The 22,425-nt window shown below is 34.4% G+C and overlaps 1 protein-coding gene across 1 annotated transcript; it reads right to left on the bottom strand.

Moving 5' to 3' along the window:
• Positions 1-3,488: 3,488 nt before the first annotated feature.
• On the bottom strand, positions 3,489-6,111 carry LOC124825327 (uncharacterized). Its single transcript, XM_047297917.2, has 3 exons — positions 5,794-6,111; positions 4,980-5,717; positions 3,489-3,688 (listed from the first exon to the last, which is right to left on the bottom strand). Exons 1-3 carry the CDS (start codon positions 5,867-5,869, stop codon positions 3,657-3,659), a joined length of 846 nt encoding a protein of 281 aa, XP_047153873.1. The 5' UTR covers positions 5,870-6,111; the 3' UTR covers positions 3,489-3,656.
• Between the last annotated feature and the right edge of the window lie 16,314 nt (positions 6,112-22,425).

Here is a 22,425-nt window from a genome sequence, read left to right as displayed (position 1 = left end):
TAATATTATGGGTGTACCTATAGTGGAGAAGTTTGTTGATGTGTTGCTTGATGAAGTTCTAGGTTTTCTACCCAGCCAAAAAGTTGACTTTGCAATAGATTTGGTGCCAGAAGCAAGACCAATGTTTATGGATCCTTACAGGATGGCTCTAGCTGAGTTGGCAGACCTAAAGAAACAAATAGAAGATCTATTGGAAAAGAAGTTTATTCGGCCTAGTGTAACGTCGTGGTGAGCTCCAATGTTGTTTGTAAAGAAGAAGGACAAAAGCTAAATGTTATGTGTTGAATACATGCAGTTGAACAAGGTTACTATCAAGAATAAGTACCCTTTCCCAGAGATGACGATTTGTTTGATCAATTGAGGGGTGTCAGTGTACTGTCGAATTTTGATTTGAGGTCTGACTATCATCAGACCTTAGTCAAACCAGAGGATGTGTAGAAGACAACTTCTAGGTCATGCTATGGACATTATTGTTAGAGTAGTGTAGCGAAATGATTAGCGTGAACAATAAATCAAGAGGGGGTGAATTGGTTTCTTATCGCAAATGTGTGCCTTTAATAATTTTCTCTTAATTTAAATTTCCTTAGCAAATAATTAAAACAATAATTAAAACAGAAAGGCAAGTTTAAGGGTTTAGAAAACACCTATCTTGTTACCACAAGAGATGAAATTCACTTCCCCTGAAGGCCATAAGGGATGAACACCTCCTCCGAATGCTTCACGAAGGATGAACACTTCCTTTGAATCTTCACAAAGGATGACATGTTTTACTCAGCAACAACAACAACACTCAATTACACTCCTAGTGAAAGTTTTTGCTCTATGCCAACACCAAGTTCTCAAAGCCACAATACAACGGTTACACAAACCCTATATCACACTTATCACAACTCAAAAGCAATCAGATAAGTTTATGTGTTTTACAATGAGAGTCTAAAACTAATATATAAAAATCTAAGGACACCTCCAAAAATCTGTTGTCAGCTTTTTTCTCGCGTGATAATCGATTATCCACTTATGGTAATCGATTATGCATTAATGCACAACAGCCAAAAACATGCCTAAAAACTCCAACGACTAGTCGTGATAATCAATTATGGTAAGTCATAATAGATAATGAATAATTGATTATCATAAGTTAGTAATCGATTATTCTAGAGACAAAATGAGTTTTTAGCAACCTTTAAAAACATCTTTGTGATAATCGATTATCTTAAGTGTTAATCGATTATTGGAGAGTTTTTGTGACTCGAAAACAAATTTTGAAACATACAATCAATGGAATCAACAACAAATAAAGCCCTATACATAACTCTACTTATTACAAAAGGTTTAACACATAAAACAAGTCTTCATGAAATTCTTCTTGCAACATGAGCACTTAAGACTTGATTTAGGCATCATCAAAACTTTTATCTTCATGATTTTGCTAACAATTATGAGTATGTGGTGATGTCGTTTAGTGTGATGCATGCTCCATCAATTTTCATGGACTACATGAATCGAATATTTTGGTCTTGTCTTAATAAGTTCGTTGTCGTATTCATTTACGACATTCTCAACTATTCCAAGGATCGGGAGGAGCATGCTGAATATTTGAGAATGACGGTTGAAATCTTGAGAGGGCATTAGTTGTATGGAAAGTTGTCAAAATGTGAGTTTTGGTTGGAGGAAGTCCAGTTCTTGGGACATGTAATTTTTGTTCAAGAAATTTCAGTAGACCCAGCCAAGGTTAAGGCTGTGTTGAAATGGGAGTGACTAACAACGATGAAAAAAGTGAGAAGTTTCATGGGGTTCACAAGTTATTATCAGAGGTTTGTGGAAGGGTTCTCCAAGATAGTGTGAACATTGACATGGTTAACTCGTAAGGATCAGTCGTTTGTTTGGACAAACAAATGTGAGACAAGTTTTGAGGAGATGAAGAAGAGGTTGACATCTGCTGTAGTTTTGGTGATTCCAAACATTGAGAAACTTTTTGAGGTGTATTGTGATGCATCATATCAAGGACTCGGATATGCACTGATGCAAGAAAGGAAACTAGTGACATATGCATCTCGTTAGTTGAAAGTGCATGAGAAGAATTATCCGACGCATGAGATGGAGTTGGTTGTGTTTGCCTTAAAAGCATGGAGACATTATTTATATGGAGCTTTTTTTCAAGTCTTTAGTGATTATAAAAGCCTGAAATACTTGTTCGATCAGAAGGAGTTGAACATGCATTAGAGGAGATGGATAGAGTATTAGAAAGACTATGATTTTGAATTGCAGTACATCCATGAGTGGTGAAGAATACTGCACAACCAATAATTGGTGAAACTCAACTAAGCAATGTATCAAGTGAATACCAGGATTGTCTAAGGATATAAGGAATGATGATAATACTCAGTTGTAATCTTGTTAAAAATTATAGTAGAACCCTCTAAATCATGATTCAAGAAGAATTCGAGATGAGTATGATGGGCGAGCTAAAGTTCTTTCTTGGACTATAAATAAAGAAAGAAGACAATGTGATCTAGCGCTCAAACAATTTGTGTAGTTCTAAGCATAAGTCTTTAGCCTTTCAGTTTTGATCAAATACTTAGATGTCTCTACTTGTTAGACGTTGTTTATCACATACTATTTATATGCTTTTTTCCTTCGACACTTTTTGACAATTATTGTTTAAGCCTTTTTGAAGGTAGACACATCAGCTCGGCAAGCTTGAAAGACTTAGTTTTAGCTCATCAAACAATAACGAAGAAGCTCGTCAAACTTGGTTTCGTAATGGAAGTCATTATCAATGACCATAACTTTAGTTCGAAAAACAATGCACAATTGAAGTCGTAATGAGTAAGGACAATTTTGATTCAATTGAAAGTCGTCACCACTACAGACGACATCCTATAATTTGAAAGTTGTCATCACTCCTAACAATTTTCGTTCAACATGTTTACAAAAAAGTCGTCATTAATTTTGACGACTTCACATTTTCAAAATTTTACAAAAAAGTCGTCCTCAATCATAATAAAAAGTCATCTAAATCATGATGAGTTGAATTTGAAAATCCTCAATACTCCATACAATTTATGTTTGAACTATAAATTTTAAGTAAATTACTCCATTTTTTAATTTATGGGTAAACTATCCCATTTTTGAAAAATTTGCTTACTTTTACTTAGATTAATCATACTTAGTTTTTTCAGTCTATTTTTTTTATAAGTATTTTTTTTATTAAATTATCAATAAGTTAAAGGATTAATATTATGGTTCACAATATAAAGTAATGTACTCTGACTGTCATGTTATAAAACTTCATATTTAATAAGTCAATGACAATTATAATAATGGAAGTGGGACTAATCTTTATCCAATAGACCAAAAATAATCTGTGACCGAAAAAATAAAAATAAAAATAAATTTCACTTCAATTCTGCACGAGATTTGCTTTTTGTTCACTATGGCTAATTTTGAAAGTTTAACAAAAGGGGCATGCATAAAACTGATGAATATATTAGAAAAAAAAATGATAGCTATAAGATTAATAATAGCAGAAGAAAGGGTAGAAAGACATGATAGGGTAGTTCCAATAAAGCATGGGGCCACGGAATTAACTATTATTACATCAAAAATCCAAGTTGGGATGAGGGAAATTGGAAATGCCTCCAAACATGTGTCACCTAAGCCAATATGAAGTTGCATTTGTCATAGCCTGTGCAAAACCATAACCATGTGTTTCATGAAACAAAAATAAACAAAAGTTAGTGTACTTATACTTAATATTAGCCCACGGAATCAAATTCAAGCTATACGATTCTCACGTAATGAAATGTGTATTTAAAATAAAGGTTTAATTAGTAATTTTTGGTTCCTATATTTTTAATTCATTTTAGTTTTTAAATTTATTTTAACTTACTTGAATTTTTAGTTTTCTTTTTAAAAAACTTAATAGTTTTAAAAACAAAACTTATAGAATTCTCGTTAAATTGATATTAACACCATTTGAAATTATCTTTTATCAAAATCCAAAAATATTAAAGTAAAACATGACTCAAATTCCTAACATCTAAAAAACCTAAATTTTGATACATAACATTTCTAAACATTATTAACATTAATTTATCATAAGTTATACAATAAACCTTTTACAAAAGTATAAACTCAATTAAATAAAAAAATATATATAATATCTAACACAAATCAAACACCCAAATATGAAAATTCAATTTACTAACTAAACTCAAAACAAAACAACACAAATGACATGTTTTTGTCATCAAATATTTATCGAAAAATACAATATTAATAAAAATTAAGTTAAACTTACATAAAAATTAGCATTAATTTTAATTTAAAGCAATAAATTTATAAATTATATTTTATATATTATTTATGTTTATTAGTTTTACTAAATATAAAACTTACACTCGTAGTTAAATATCTAATATGCTTTTAATCGTATTTTGTGATAAGGAAACATTGAATTAAAAAGTTAATGAATTGGTATAATAAACAGAAATTAAAATAGTTTAATAAAAGAAGTTAAATATAGGAATCGGTTAAAACCAAGTTATGCTAGCTTAAAATTTTAAAAATAATGAGTAAACAAATCTCCTTTTACAAACACTATTATTATAGAAAAATAGGAAATATCATATTTAACTATTCAAATCTTTTAACAAAAAAAATCGAATTATAAGCTAACTATACGACAAATTTATTCACTTTGCCAATATCAAGTATAGAAATTATTCAAAATTTATCGGTAGAATATACTTTTATCACTTTGATATGCAAAATTTTGGTTTCATTTTCTCAACAAAAAAAAAATATCAATATTTTATTCCCAAAAAAACTGAAGAATGTTTTTTCCCAAAGATACTGTTAACTAATGTTTAAGTTAGAAAAATTATTTCAGTGAATTTATACATAAAAATTTAGATTTTGGATTATACTGGTGAAACCCTTATTAATATTATTTCTTAGATTGCGCAATTACTTACTTGGATCAACAGTGACGAGCATGGCAGTTCCACCAAAGTCACAAGTTCCTCCACCAATCTTAGTGTTCTGCCAGTAACTATTGAAGGCAAAGGAAGCATGAGACAGTAGAGTGTTGGGCTGGAAGCAGAGCCCATTGAGCTGAATTGATTTGCAATCTGCTCCAGACCCACAGGCATAGTCCATGGCCTCCTGAATGATCGGGTCTGGAACTGTGGGCTTTGCCACACACCAAAGGGCGTACTGTGGGGGCTTTCTGCGGTGCGCGGAGGGCGAAGGTGGTGGTGGGAATACCACAGGTGGCAGGTATACCAATGGTGGCGGGCTTAGACTTGGAACACTCTTTGGTGGACCTGGTAGGCTTGGAGAATGCTTTGGTGGGCTTGAAGATATATAGGGACGTGGTGGTGAAGCAACAATGCTTCTTGGGCTTGGGGGCCCATGAGAAGGTTGACTTGGAAGAGGTGAAAATGCTGGGAGATTAGGGTTGCCAACGCCACCTATGCTTGGAGGTGCCAATGAAGGAGCAATGGAAGTTGATGGTGCGAGTGAATTGTAAGGTGGCAAGGGTAGGGAAGAAGGAAACCCATATGAATTAAAATCTGAGAACCCAAATGAATCAAATGGTGAATACTTGTTCAAACGTTTTAGAGATTTTACTTTCAGCTTCTTGGAGGATTTAATGAGGGTGTTTTTATGGATTCTGTGACCCCTTATACCTCTTCCATGATACCACGCATCTGGAACACAAGAAAAAGAAAATATTAGGGTTACTACACTGACCAAAAATGAAGAAAACTATGTTGTGGACTTTACCACACATAGGAAAAAGAGTGGAAGCTAGCATTGAAAAACAAAGAATTGAAATGGTGAGTCTATGAATTGAATCCATTGTAGAAGAATTGGTATTGGAAGAGAGTGCAGAGGAATTGGCACATGCATTGCAATATAAGGAGCTCTAGTAAAGTGAGAAGGCTTGAAGATGAACTAAAGTTATGATTCTGTGGTTCACTTTAGTTTTGTTGGTGTCACTTTGTGAGATGTGGGTGAGAACAATAGCAATGCATGGATTTTGATATTAGAGTGAGTTTTTGTTGTGTGGAATATATGCTTACTTGGACATGAACCTTGGTCTTTGCTTGTTTGCCACTCAAAGAACTAGATGAGATTTTGGGTCATTTTATATATGTGTATGTAAAACTGGGGATTAAGCTTCCTCCATTCCGATGCCAAAAAGCATTTTTCATGCAAAATATCATGATGGCGACTTTTTTTTCCCCTTATACTGATGGTGTTTGATAAAAGTATAAGTTGAAGATTCGGTTAATATCAGTGTTAATAAGTAAAATAAGCTTAAACAGTTTGTATATCGCTGAGCACTTTTATATAGGTAAAGATATATAACTTTATAACAATAAATATAAATAATTGTAACAATACTAAAAAGCTAATTTTTATTAGCGATTTATTTGTAATATATATTATAATTAAATATGTTTTTGTCTTATTCATTCTCCTCTTTTAGAAAGTTATAGATTTAGTCATCTTTGACCAACATTGTTAGATTTTTTTTCAATATAACCTGATTAAGTCACGTTACTATCTTCCAATGTCGACAAGATAGTTCGGTGGCAAATAGTGTGTTACATCCCCAGTCCGGTAAGATCGGCAAGACATGTGTATTGTGTTCCTAGGTCGACAAGACATGTGTATTGTGTTCTCAGGTCGGTGGGAAGTTTAGATAGTTTGATAAGGTGCATGAAAAACTCGGATAGCTCGGTCAGAAGTCTAGAGAGCTAGGAAGGTGCTATCTAAGTTATCTGAACAACCCATCGAGCTATCTAGACAACCCACCAAGTTATCATGTGTAAGATTGCTAGAGACCATGGGTTCAGTTCCTACCTAAGACACTTCCTTAGCTCTATTTCTCCATTTCTATAATTGGTGGACATGTGGGACCCACATGATGTAGGAAAGAGAGAGATTTTTTTGGTGAAGCTTTGTACCTCTATGTAAGGTTGGTCACGTAGGGGAAGGTAGAGTATTTTTTTTCTTTTCTTCTTTTACTAGTTTGTATTATGTGTTTTTGTATGAGATTGAAGAGATTGGTCTATGAAAAAACAAAACCACTACATGACATGTTTGGGTTGGTAGTGAGCAAAGAAATCTTGGCAGAGACTTTTGAGGCATAGGAGGGGCTCACCTTCTTGTTGTTATGTTCTAGACATCTTCTTCTCCTAAACTGAAGTTATTATTGGAGAGAAAAAGGGCTTTAAAATAACATATTTTGTGAGTCAGATAAAAACATTGTTACTATTCTTACACAAAAGTATAACACTTGTGAGAGGAGTGTAGAGACTCTATTCTTCTACTCTTAGTGGAGTGTTAAAGAGGATCCAAGAGTAGATGAGCTTTTGGTCATAGTTATAACATCAAAGAACCTCTTTTTAACATTCTCTACAACTAGAGGTAAGGGGAGGAACCATGGGATATATTTTGTAAGGGGTGGGGTTAGTTTCAATATTCAACATGCATGAATAACTTGATGGTATTTGCATGGGCTATTGATTTGTTGTTGCATGTAAGGAAGTAACTATGGAAAAATGTTTTGCATGAGGTGCGAGATAGTTTTAACCTCTAACATGCATGAAGGTTTGTTGGGCTTTGCAGGAGTGTATATTTTGTTGTTGTATGTGAAGGGCAACCAAGGTATATGTTTTGTGAAGGGTGAGGTTTAGTTTAAAACTATATTATATATGCATGATGGGGTGCTTGCATGGGTTTCTGCTAGTATGGTGTGCAAAGTATGTATCATAGGTATTTCAAAGCTTATGGTGGATGTGATAGAGTGCATGTTTTTGGTTCTTTGTTGTGTTTCAAGTTTGAATGTATATGATGTGTTTCTTTGCTATATTTGGAACTCTTCATGTTATGTTTTTATGGTTTGCATGTGGGTTACATTCCTACACTCTAAATCTAGAGTGTGTGGAGTGTGAAGGGGTGAGTTTTTCTATTCATGTTAGTGGAAGAGATGAGTGAGTAAATGAGAGTGTTAGAAGGATGGTGGTGAGCTTATGAGTTTTGGGGTATAAATAGATTTATGTTTTCAGAAAGAATGGTGGTGGTTGTGCATGGAGTTTTAGTAAAAGCTATATCTGGGAGTATTCCCACCTTTCCATGCAAGAAAACGTTTTTCAAGTTGTCATGTTTCCATTTTTTATGTAAATAATCGTTAGAATAGGTGGTATTCGATTATGTTGAGCTTAGAGGCCCAAAAACGTGAATTTCTCTCGAGAATAACCAATTATTAAGGTTAATAATTGATTCGCAGTAATCGATTATCATTAATAATAATCGATTATCTTAGAACAAAGGTCCAAACCTTTCACGATGTTCCCGATTTAATTAAGACTCTTCCCAGGGTCAAAAACATATGTATAAGTAGTCAAATTAAAGCTCTTTGAGTCTAGTTTCCACTAACAAAAAGAATCATCTCATTTGGAATTTTGTACAAAGAGTTATGAGCAAAATAGTAAGAAAAGGTAAGAGTTGACAACATTCTATTTTTACACGAATACTTGGGCTTTTAGCAACTTAGTATGTTTTGAGCTTGCTAGGGTCTTATATGTTTGATATATGAAAATGGAAGAAAGGGAAGGAGTGTGAATGTGGATTACTTAGAGTTTGAAAAGAGAGGAAAATAAGTGTTTTGAATAATTGATAGTTGAAATAGAAAAGAAAAGGTGGAAAAATGAGAAAGATGGGGAAGAGTTAGTGATTCTGAAGAATTAAAAATAAAAAAATTGTGGACCTATGTAGGGCCCACCTTGGTGAGAGAGTAATTTTATATTACAAGGGTGTAAACTTATTAAGTTCGTGATTGAGCACTGTTATTTAGTTTGTTAGTGTCATATACGTAAACTATTTATTGCTTGTAATTTCGTGAGACATGTGAGCAGTTCGATATGATTATAACTTTGAGTCTCGCGTGAAACAGAGATTTAAGTGTCACCTTTCCTTTTGCATGATGAAATAAATAGGTGGATGTCTCGTCCAATGATTTCGGCTCGTGCTGAGTATAATCCATCGATACATGTAGTATCAATGTTTTTACTCATTAGTCCTTGAGGAGTCAGGAGAGATAGGTGTGAAGTTGCAATGGAAGACGACTCAAATCGCTTGTTATTGAGAGTAGGTTCTGATGAAGAAATGCAAAGAGATGATTGGTCCATCAAAGGGCAATCGACTATCATTGAGAACAAATTTTAACGATAAAATACAAGGAAACACCATTAGTTTATGAAAGGATTGATGGTGATGTTATGCTTTGCATCGAAATATGATGTTATGGATTGTTATAGTCTGTGTATAATGTGTTTTTACAATGTTATATATATATATATATATATATATATATATATATATATATATATATGATATTTCTAGTTGCTCACCCTTATATGTTGTGGTTGTGGTTCCATCTGCAATGATTGTATTTCTACAGGAGTATATGGTGTTGTAGATGAGGTTGGTTTGAAGTAGCTCGACAAGAGAGATGGGGGAATAAAACTTGTCGAGGTTTTTATTATGTTATTTTATTTAAGTGTTTGATTTTATTGTTGTAAAAGACAATTAACATTTATTTTGATGTAGTGTACGAACATATGATATGTTTATGAATTGCTTCCGTGTTTTAACCTTTTTATAATATATATATATATATATATATATATATATATATATATATATATTTGATTAGATCATGTTATACATTTTGTACATTATTCTTTTATACATAGCATCTATTAGGGGTGTTATACTGACCACATTATGAAGGGACCTGACCATAAACTTCTGCACCTTAGCCTCCTTGAAAATTATAATGCACGACCTACTCTGCAAGATTGGAAAACAAAACAAAGTATTGCAACTTCTATTTACAAAATAAAATATTAAGTCGTTTCTAACGCGCCATATACGCTTCGATTACGCAAAAACCGAAGCGTACAAAGCTATATACCTCGGTTCAACTTGACCCGAGGCGGAATGGTGGTATTGCCTCAGTTAGTAGAAGACCCGAGACCTATACTTCTTCACAAAGCACTACAAATCAACTTTTCTGTCTGACAACTTTTTGAAAAGCACTATTGCCTTGGTTTGCTAGGAAACCGATGCCTATACACATGTGTAAGTCAGGTTTTTCCCTGAAAGTCCTCTGCAAGTTAGGCTTTTCGCCTGAAGCACTGACAACTGCTATGTTGCCTGCTACGTCAGGCCTAAGGCATCGGTTCTTCAAGGAACCGAGGTCGTTGAGTGGCACTTTATACCTCGGGTTTTGCTTTTAACCGGTGCCATATGATGATATTACCTCAGGTTTTTCAGTAACCGAGGTAGTAGCTCCATTCATTTTCTGAACTTAAGCTACACACGTTTCATTTGCGCCAACCAACTTCTTCTTCCTCTCGTGCTCTCCCATTCCTCTGCGTAGCTTCTTCTTCCTCGTGCTCTCCCATTCTTCCTCTACGGTTGTGTCCACCATTGCCACTCTTTGCGAGTGCTCGCACCTGCCGCTGTTGGTTGTCGTTCTTGGTTGCGCCTCCTCCCTTTGTTGTCGCGCCATTGATGCCCCGCTGCTGCTGCCTGCGGTGCCTCCAACGAGTTCACTCTTCTGTCGTCGTTGCTGCCTCCGCCGCTGCTACCTCCACCACTGTTTCAATCTTGTTGCCTGCATTGAGGTTGGTTGATTGTGTTTTTGTTGATAATAATATTTGGAGGCAAAAAGAGAAGCAAATTTTATGTTTAGGTAGTTTTCATTTGTTAATGTTTGGGTAGTTTTCATTTGTTGTGTTTGATAATAATTGCTGCTTGGCAGATTTTATAGAGGTGCATGCTTGGCTATTTTCATTTGTTAATTTTTTTAGGAATTGAACTTGTGTTGTTATTGCCTGATACAGTATGGCTTATTGCAGTAAAGAGTATGAATACATGTAGTTACCTTGATGCCAATACCATTTATTTTTCTAAAATGACAATATTTGGTGTTAGATAGTATAGGCTCTTGTTTATTTTGTCTGAACACCGAAATTCTTCTATCCATGTATGAATAAGCTTCAAATTTTTTTCCTTATCAAATATTTTTTATTATAAGTTACTTTGAAAGCAAAATAAACTAGTTTTAAACTAGTTTTAACATGAACAACTACACTTAGGATAAACTATTTTTAAACTAGATCTTAAGACAATAATTGTTAGTGGCAATTCAGAAGAAAATTAGTGTAGATAAAAATAAGGAAAAATAGACAAAAAAGAGTTCATTTTGGATAGTTTAGTTTAAAAGAAATAACAGGAAAGAAATTTAAAAAAAAAAGATATTGGTATAAGGTTATTGTGAAATTGATATATTGGTTATTGTTATTTGATGATAAGATTATAAGCTAAACAATATTGAAATAAGGTTTGAGAAAATGAAATAAACAAGTGAAATAAACTCAAGTATCTAAACCCTAAAGTTAATTGAAATGACATCATTTACTCTTGGTTGAATATATTGTTTGTTTGAATATATTGCATGTTGCATATGTAATTATCTGTTTGCTTGAATATATATTGTTGTTGATAATTAGCCTTAGTTTCCCGTTTGAGATTCAATACAAAAATTAATTACTATCTCCAGATTTTTTGAACAAACGTACTATTTACAAATGAATAGAGGAGTGGGTAATAATAATTTACAAGTATTGAATCTTGAATTGTCCGGTTAGACAGTTTAAGAAGAGTAATAAATTTTTCATAGTTTATTAATAGATATCTATTTTAATATACATGTCATAAATTTCATGAAATTTTGCAGTTGTGTTTTGTATTAATCTTCGGGTGCATATTTGATTGTGATTTATAATCACTTTCATTTCGTGTAACCTGAAAACCAATGCGAAATGCTGGCAAAATTTCGTGAAATTTTAGATATGTTGTTTAAAATTGATATGTTTAATAAACTAAAAAAAGTGAATCTTCTTGAATGGGATAGGGTCACACCTTGAATATGAAAACGATCAAAGTGATCATTCAAGATTATTGAAATTGTGTAAACAATTTCAGTAAACATGCTTACGGATCGAGGGTGGATTAATTTATCTCGCATCAGCACTGAGTACGAGAGAGGGGTAGAAAAATTTATAGAGTTTGCGCAACGTAATGCGAGTACAAGTGGTGATGATGAAGTCAAGTTCAGATGTCCCTGTGTGAACTGTTTGAATGAGAGGAAGTTGAACGCAACTGATATTAGGGAACATCTTATCTGTGATGGTTTCATACGAAGTTATACAACATGGATATGGCACGGCGAATTAACAGACTTTCCAATTGTCTCTCCAATTGAAAATGTATATGATTCCACCATGGATATGGAAGATCGATCAGAAGAAGATAACTTAGAGGACATGATCCGCGATGTTGGCGCAGAAGCTTTTGCCCAAACGCATGTGTATGAAACGATGTCCACTGATGTGAAGACTCATTTGTATGCCGGTTCAACTAAGTTCACACGGTTGTCAGTGGTGTTAAGGCTCATGAATTTAAAGGCGACCAATGGATGGACTGATAAGAGTTTTAAAGAATTGTTGTTGTTGTTGAATGAAATGTTGCCAGATGGAAATACATTACCCACTCATAATTATGATGCAAAAAAAATTCTTTGTCCGATGGGTATGGAGTATAAACGGATACATGCATGGCCGAATGATTGCATATTATATAGGAATGAGAATGAAGTTTTAATAAAGTGTCCAAAACGTGGGTTATCACGATACAAGTCAAGAAACAACAGTGAAGATAATGGTCACACAGAAGAGAATGGTTCTGCTTTGAAAGTAGTTTGGTACCTTTCACTCGTGGCTAGACTTAAGCGTTTGTTTGCGAATCCCAAAGACGCTAAAAATCTAAGATGGCATGCAGATGAGAGTACAAATGATGGGCTGCTTCGTCATCGAGCTGATTCAAAGCAATGGAAAAATATTGATCAAGAATTCCCTCAATTTGGTCAAGAATGTAGAAATCTTAGGTTTGGCTTAGCTATTGATGGAATGAATCCATTTGGTAATTTAAGTACCAATCACAGTTGTTGGCCTGTTATACTGATAATTTACAATTTATCTCCTGGATTGTGCTTGCAAAGAAAGTACATGATGTTGTCAATGTTGATATCTGGTCCAAAGCAGCCTAGAAATGACATAGATGTTTATCTCAGGCCACTAGTTGAAGACTTGAAGTTGTTGTGGGTTGATGGGGTTAAAATACTTGATGCCTTTGCTTCAGAAACTTTCATGATACATGCCATGTTATTTTGCACTATTAATGACTTCCCAGCTTACGGTAATTTGTCGGGGTACAGTGTGAAGGGTCATAAAACATGTCCTATATGTGAACAAAACATTGCAGCTCATCAAGTAAAACACGAAAGGAAGACAATGTATATGCGTCATTGGCGATTTTTACAATCTAATCATCCATATCAAAGGTTAAAGAAAGCATTCAATGAAGAACAAGAGAAAGACAATGCACCCATTCCACTTACTGGACTTGAAGTTCTTGAAAAAGTTAATAGAGTACATCATGTATTTGGGAAAACGTCCAAGAAGTCTTCTGTAACGACCCCTTGGAAGAAGAAATCAATATTCTTTGATCTTCCATATTGGTCAAAGTTAGATGTTAGACATTGCATAGATGTCATGCATGTAGAGAAGAATGTTTGTGATAACTTGATTGGTACACTACTAAACATCCAGGGAAAAACAAAAGATGGAGTGGATGAGCGTTTGGATTTGGTTGACATGAAGATCCGAGAAGAGTTGGCACCAAGAGAGATTGATAAACGTACTTATTTGCCCCCTGCATGTTATACAATGTCCAGACAAGAGAAGATAAGTTTTTGTCTTTGTTTAAAGAGTATCAAGGTACCACAAGGATACTCTTCAAATATCAAGAGCTTAGTGTCAATGCAGGACTTAAAGCTTGTTAGACTCAAGTCTCACGATTGCCACGTCTTAATGCAACAATTGTTATCGGTGGCAATTCGTGGAATTTTGCCCAAAAAAGTTAGGCAGACCATAACTCGATTGTGCTCATTTTTCTCGTCAATTTGTAGTAAAGTCATCGATCCTACAAAGTTAGATGAACTTCAAAGCGAAATTATCATCATCTTGTGTCAGCTAGAAATGTTTTTCCCTCCATCCTTTTTTGACATCATGGTGTATTTACTTGTTCATTTGGTCAGAGAAATAAAGTTGTGTGAATGAACCAATATACTTAAGATGGATGTACCCTATTGAGCGTTATATGAAGATTTTGAAAGGGTACGTCAAAAATCAATATTGTCCAGAAGGTTCAATTATTGAAAGATATATTGTTGAAGAAAGTATCGAGTTTTGCTCTAATTATATGACTAAAGCAAATCCGATAGGAGTCCTTGGGACATCATGGTTGAATAGATATTCTACAAGTAAACGCATCCAAGGTGTGAATGTGGTGACGAAAAGTCGTGAAGAATTAATGCAAGCACATCTGTACATATTAAACAACACAGATGAAGTGATCCCATTTTTGAAAGCACACAAAGTCGTTGTAAAGGACAAGTATCCAAGACAATCAGAGAAATGGCAGTTGATGGAGCATAACAGAACATTCTTGTCCTGGTTCAAATCTGAAGTTTTGAAAGAATCACGGTCTTCTGAAACTTTGTTGTGGTTGGCAAATGGTTTGAAGTTTGATGTTGTATGTTGTCCAGGTTATGAAATTAATAATTTCACATTCTATACAAAGACTTAGGATGATAAAAGCACAGTACAAAATAATGACGTCAGTCTAGAAGCTGAGTCGCTACAATTTTCCACATCCAAAGATCAAAATCCTGTAATTGGATCCATGAGATATTATGGTAGAATTGAAGAGATATGAGAGGTTGATTACACTAAGTTTTCTGTTGCACTCTTCAAATGTAAGTGGGTCGACAATAAAAGTAGTGTTAAAATAGATGAATCTGGTATGACACTTGTTGATTTTCGAAAGGTTGGTTATGGAGACGAACCATTTATCATGGCATATCAAGCAAGTCAGGTTTTTTTATGTCAAAGATCTTGCGTCTAACCATTGGTATGTTGCTCTTCAAGGAAAAAGACAAATTGAAGATAAAGAAGAGAATCTAAGTAATCTTCATATTGCTGACAACTATTCCTTTAAAAAGACAATAAATTTGGATGACAATCCTCTAATTGATGATATACAAGCAATTCGGGAAGATCACAATGAGGGAATAAACATATGACCAATCCATATGATTATGTATGAATTTCATGTTTGTGTAAATATTTATGGCTTTTGTTAAATAATATATGTTATTTTATAAGTGTTTTATTAATCTTTCATCTTATTTATTGTGCCAGATATATGGTTGAGTCACCTCATTCGTCAGGGGATGAAGTCCCCACCACTTCTAGAAGGACGAGAGGAGCGACGAGGTTACGACAACTTATACTTAGAAGAAATGCAGGTGAGAGGACTGATGCGGGCTGTCGCGGCCCATCAAATTTGATGTGCATTAAATAATGCAGTATAGTGCTAGGAATTGACTCCTAGGTCGTCTCTCGAGGACCAAATGTAGTTCAAGGATTAGGTCAGACACGTAGGGGGGTTTTGTGAAAGGATTTGTGAATGCAAATGATTAAATTAAAATGACAATTAAACACAATCGAACATAATTAAAAGCATTAAAGTGTATGAAAACATTAAAGTGAACAATGCCACACATAAATATCCAAACACAATTCAAACTATAGAAATGCGACAAGCTAAAACATTAAATGCACAATGTTGTAAACTAAACATCAAAAGTAATGAATCTAAAAGAAAGAAAAGATGTGGATGCAACCCGTGACCGTGAGCTTCCAAAATGAAAAACCTCATGAACCCTTAAAAGTCGTGACACCACTTCTTTTTCAATCACCGTGCAACTCAAATCAACACCTACTCCAAGCCTAATCACCTCTTCATTCTCCAAGTAATAAAAGAAATGCATTATTGCTACACTGCTGCCAACGTCCCATCATTCTCCCACCTAATCTACTTCTCATTTCATAAAAACAAAAACAAATCTCCTTTCTTCCAACAGTCGTGACACTATTCCTCCTAATAATGCTGGATGTGACACACTCACACACTCCAACATAATCTACTTCTTATACTCAAGCAATTGGTTAACATGCTCACCATTCCAGCAAAGATAATCTACTAATCATTTCTCAAAGTAAATAAATCTTCAAAATGTTTAATCCAAAAAAATATGAAAGTGGGGTAGCCTTTCTCCGTGGCCTTCCCGTGGCAGCAGCTTTCAAATCAGCTTTCTCCTCTATGCTTCCAGTCGTAACCGTGCACACCACTTCACCTACTACATTCAACCACTTACCTCCAATTCATTCTCCGCATGAAACCAAAATAAACATTCTATTCTAATGCAAAATCAATGTCACATCTTCACGTGGGCATCACATGGCTTGTGCTTCCAGCTACCACTCTCCCAAGCAAGCCATCATATCATCTCAACTCATTCCAGCAAAATAAAAAAAAAATTCGTGTGCTTCCTTTCAACTCCGTGCACTACCTAAAATCCTAGACTTTAAAAGAAAGCAAAGCTCAATCCCGTGCTGCACCAACCAATCACCGCTTCTAACCTGTCTAAGCCCTATCACCGTGTCAACAAGAAAATGAAATGAGCTTCTCCAAATCCATGCTTTCTCTAATTGAATTGATATGCGTTTCTTGTTTCTAAAAACCAAAATGAAAAATGTGCTTCCTTTATTCAATCCAGCCAGCCGTGACAAGGGGAATAAATTTCCATGATGTGACCGTGTTTTCCTTTCTCCCAGCGAAATGAATCCCCTCTAAATGAAAGATGATGCTCCTAGGCTGGTGTGAATCACCGTGTGTCCAGTAAGCCGTGACAACACTGCTTCCCTTTCCAGCTCAACGTTTTCAGTTCTTCAAAGTAATCAGCGCGTGCACATCGAAGCTGGACATGAACCTCCAATTGAATGCCCTGTGCTCCACCTTTTCTCAATCTCTGTGTGATTAAACATACTTCTTCCATCCCATTATCACCAACCCGTCAGCATGTTAGAATTAAAAAAAAACAAAAAGAAAATGAAAGTGTTGTAACCAAATGGAAGCGGCAATGAGAATTCAGCAAAGATGATAAAAATCATTCCATTCCTTCAATTCAAAAACCACGTTCAGCCCCCAAGAAAAAATGTGTGGCAAGTGACGGCTGTAGCCCTTGGCCGTGTGTCCTCTCTTTAATAAGGGTGGGGTCCAAACAATAAAACCCTAGGGTCCAAGTCACTAACCTCTACTTTTGGGTCTAATATACTTTACCAAAAATTGACCCAAAATGTAATAGTTGATTCAAAAATTCTAAACTACTAAATTACAATTTAATTAATTCTAAATTGTCTGTGTGGAGAGTCTTTAATTTATTTGCATTCTTCCTTATGTCTCAAAATGTATCTCCAAAATTTTTCCTGCAATCAATGATGAAAATAATTAACTCAGATAATTCATATTAATTAAAATAAGAATTTCTGGTCAAATTAGGCACAATTAGCAAAAACAGAAAAATACCGGATATTTAAGCACAATTCCCTGATTAATTCTAGCACAATAAACTAGGTGAAGTCAAGAAAATATTGACTCATCAAGGACACCTGTCATTATTGACGTGGTCACTGGAGTTGCATCTGACCTAAATGCAGATGTATTTAGGTCTTACCTTGGAGTACTAGCACGTGATCGTATATATATACTTACTCCATCCTTTGACTATGTATCTGAGGCTAATTGAAATCTCATATGGAAAGATCTATTGGTAAGTTAAACAATATTGTTCCAAATTCTAGATTCATTATATTGATAAATTTGTATTGATATAAGGTTATTACTTTCTTTGTTACAGATGACATTTGACATGCCAAATGTCAAGAGCTTAAGGAATAGGTGTTTATCTGAATTGCAAAAAGATTTCGAGGGTTTAAGACAAAATTGACGTCCAGATATATATTTGGACCAAAAAGTAATGAAACTCCATGTTCCAAATATTCAATAATTGACGAAGAAACATGACGTCAATTCGTAGAGCTTCGTAGACGTGGCAAGTAAGTGTAGGTAAAATTATTTAATTCATCATTCATAATTCTTTTTTATGACAATTGTTTCATTTTGTCACAGGAAAAAAGGTCAAAAGTAGAGGGAATAAGTGCTCAAAATAAAAATCCGCACCTACTGTCTCGTGGTGGATATAGGAAGCTGGAGGAAAATATAACGAAGTAGAAGTCAGATAGTAGACTTCCACTTTCTGAGGGTGGTGACCCTCCTCCTCCTTTACGACCATCTCGGCACGAGAAGTGGAAGTTAGCCCATATAAGACCATCGGGCTCCTACACTTCCGACTCTGCTAGAGAGATATCTAAAAGAATTGTAAGATGTCATTTCTCATATTTTTACAACATTTTTGTTATATATATTACATAGATCTTTCAAATGATTTTGAAGTTTTGTTATGTTACAGGACTCCTTGGTTGAGCAGAGCTCCCAAGGTCAATTCACACAAGAAGGTCGTCAGAATATTCTTGCCACAGCTATTGGACGACCTGAGCACCCAGGACGGGTGCGTGCTGCTGGGACTGGCATAGGCATATGACAGTTATTTGGTCTTCCTCACTTCCATCTTCATCCAGATTAAGTAAAGAGTATGAACAAAAGCTAAAGGAGGAAATAAGAAAAGAGATGACGCAGGAGATCACAAAGAAGGTTCGGGCATAGTTGTATGATGAGGTTGCTGAAATGGTTCCACGCCAGTTCCAGCAGCGTTATGAGGATTATGGCAATCGTCCTCCGCCATCTCCTGTAGCGGAACATGTTGTTCCCCCTACAGGTAAACTTAATCATTTTTGTTTATTAATTTACTTTTTGTATAACCTAACATTTAATTTGACAGGTAGAAGCGGTAAAGGAAGTTGCTCAGCTATTGATGCCCAGGGGACGACATGGATGACACTCGTCCATGTCAGTTATATATTTTCTCTGATATCAGGACCATGCTAGTGGCTCTTGGCACAGTCTATGAGACAGCCACTATAGTGCATGGTGTACAGCTAGCAGAAGATGAGGTCAAGGTCATGGTGGATGAAGTTGTCGTACCAGATGTCGTTCTTCCTGTGCTTACAGATGAGTTCTTCACTATGGAAGTGCCATTTAAGTCCTTTGTCGCCTGGCCTAGACATTTGGTTGGTTATGTATCTGATCCCCCGGTAAACACTCGTACTATATACTTCTCAATTTTAATATTTACTTCTAATTGACGTTATAACATAACCATTTTTTCATGTAACAGCAGATACGTCAAGAGGGAAGTCCTACACCGAAGAAGACTCATTTATCTGAGGACGACCCTCTTGGTTCGTTAGATGAGCTTGCTAAAATCATTTCAGATACGCTGATGATTGTACACTGGGATTCTACTACATTTGGAAGAGAAGCTCAGATCCCATTGTACTTGCATCAGCAAGATGTTAGGGAGCTTGCGTCAGAGAGAGAAGAAATTAATATTACATTCATTTAGCTGTGGATGATGTAAGTTTATGAGAACTTTCTTATATAATTCTTTTTTATCAAGTTACTTATATCATATTATTTCTTCATTTTAGGTATATGTTTGATGTTAGTAACAAGAAGGGGTTCAACGATGTATATGGGTTCATTGACCCCTCTATGACTCATGAAAGAAATAAATTTGATGATATCCAAACATACATCACCACCTGCTTTGGAATGGGGAAGCAAATATATTTTCTCCCTTATATACTTGGGTAAGTGAAGTTTGTTAACTTTAAAGTTTCATTTATTAATTTTGGTATATGATAATTAAGTTATTACCAATTTCAGGTGTCATTGGCAACTACTTGTGATCTCCATACCGAAGAACACTACTGTCTGGTTTTGTTCATTGCACAAGTCTCCTCCCAGCCCTCTTAGACATGTAGTAGATTGTTAAGAACCTCAATGTTTCAACTTTCTTTATTATATAAATGTATGCTAAAGCAATTTTTTTTAATAATTCCCTTGCAACACATATGATGTTATCTGCGAGATCTACTGCTACAGCTAAAAAGCTTGCATGGGTTGCCCTTAAGGTTTGGTATTTTAGTCCATACTTTGTTACATTTGGTTCCATTCCAATGACGTTACTTAACATTTTATAATTATGATCATATATTGTAGTGTAATAGACAAACGTGGTCATATGAATGTGGTTACTACGTCATGTTTTGGATGATGACCATTATTCGTGCACATTACACCAATGGATGGCAAACGGTAATATTTAGGTTTGAATTTTATTTTCTCTATAGTTTAGATTTCATATACACTAATTGAAATCATTGTGTTTTATGCAGAGATTCAATAAGACTGCTTCAATTCCAGAGAAGTCACTTCAACTCGTGAGGAAAGCACTGGCTAAATATGTAATTCAATTATATAATAAATAGTATGTAGTAGATATTAGGATATAGTAAGTTCTAAGTTTATGTTTCTAAGTTGTTTTATGCTTTTGTACATTATTATTAGTTTAACTTTGTACATTGCATTGATTTATGCTTTAAAGTTGATTTATGATTACATTGGATTGACTTATGCTTCTAAGAAGTTGATTTATGATTACATTGAATGTATTTATGTTTTAATATAATTTTCATTCAAAATATACGCTTCTGGATTATTCTGGACTGTTCTGGCTATAAAAGTATATGCAGGTCTGTTTCTGCAGTAGGGAATGTAGCAGAAACATACCTGATTTAAAAAAAAACAGGGGAATATGCCTCGATTGAGACCACAACAGAGGCAAAAAAGCACCCTACAACATCGATTTAGGTCACAGCCAAAGCAGAAAGGCTGGCGGATGAAACAAAAACAAAAAAGGGACATACTGCCTCGGTTAATGTCCCAACCGAGGCAGTAGAGAAGGACATACTGCCTTAGTTCAGAGGGAACCGAGGCATAAAGTCCTGCGAAAAAAAATAATAAAAAAAATTAATTATATACTCCTTCGGTTAAGGCTGAACCGAGGCAAATCCTACACTTTTATGCCTCGGTTCAACTTTTTGCCTCGCCTAGATATGCCTCAGTTCAGAACTGCTGCCTATTGACAAAAATAACCGCTATCATTTCCCCTGACTGCACTAGTGCCATCTGCAATGATTATATTTCTACAGGAGTATATGGTGTTGTAGATGAGGTTGGTTTGAAGTAGCTCGACAAGAGAGATGGGGAATAAAACTTGTCGAGGTTTTTATTATGTTATTTTATTTAAGTGTGTCTGATTTTATTGTTGTAAAAGACAATTCACATTTATTTTGATGTGGTGTACGAACATATGATATGTTTATGAATTGCTTCCGTGTTTTAATCTTTTTATAATATATATATATATATATATATATATATATATATATATATATATATGATTGCACGTGTTATACATTTTGTACATTATTCTTTTATACATAGCATCTATTACGGGTGTTATACTGACCACATTATGAAGGGACCTGACCATAAACTTCTGCACCTTAGCCTCCTTGAAAATTATAATGCATGACCTTCTTTGCAAGATTGGAAAACAAAACAAAGTATTGGAACTCCTATTTACAAAATAAAATATTAAGTATTACATAAAAGAAGAACAAATATAATAGAAAGTGTTTCTTTCTACACCTCACCAGACTCACCCTACACCTTCCTATTTTTCTATTATTCCAACTGTGCCCCTGTGAAAATCTATTTTTGAAATGCGATCTAATAGCAGTTGGAAGTGCGATTCATACTGCGCCGCATTTAGAAATACGGCTGCCAGACTTGGAAATGCGGCTGTCACACTTGGAAATGCGACTGCTAATGCAGTTGTCGCACTTGAAAGTGCGGTTTCACTCTGCAACTTAAACTACGAAAGTGCATTGTTTTTTATTTGCTTTATTATATTTGATTGTTTTTTTAATTTAATTTGTTTTTTTATATTTTTTTATTAGTTTAGTTAAATATTTAATATTTTGATGTTAATATTTTGTAATTTGTATTTTTTTATATTTGATATTTATTTAAATTTTATTTGTAATGAAATTAATTTTTCTTAATTTCGAAATTTAAATTGGTTTGTTAAATTTTTGATTCTATAATTATTTATTGATTTTTTATTTTTCAATATTAATTATTATTTAATTACTTGTTGTATATTTTTTTAGTTTTTTATTCGTTTATTAATTTAAATTTAATTTGTTGTGTGTTTGTGGTTTTTTTTTAAATTTTTTTATTGATTTGTTAACATTTTTTTAAAATTTTAATTTTTATTAT

The sequence above is a fragment of the Vigna umbellata genome, chromosome 9, assembly GCF_029865625.1.
Source record: "Vigna umbellata cultivar VRB3 chromosome 9, Vumbellata_1.0, whole genome shotgun sequence".
Classification (NCBI taxonomy): Eukaryota; Viridiplantae; Streptophyta; class Magnoliopsida; order Fabales; family Fabaceae; genus Vigna; species Vigna umbellata.
Note: the sequence above shows the minus strand (reverse complement) of the source record. Positions and strands in the feature narration are given on the sequence as shown.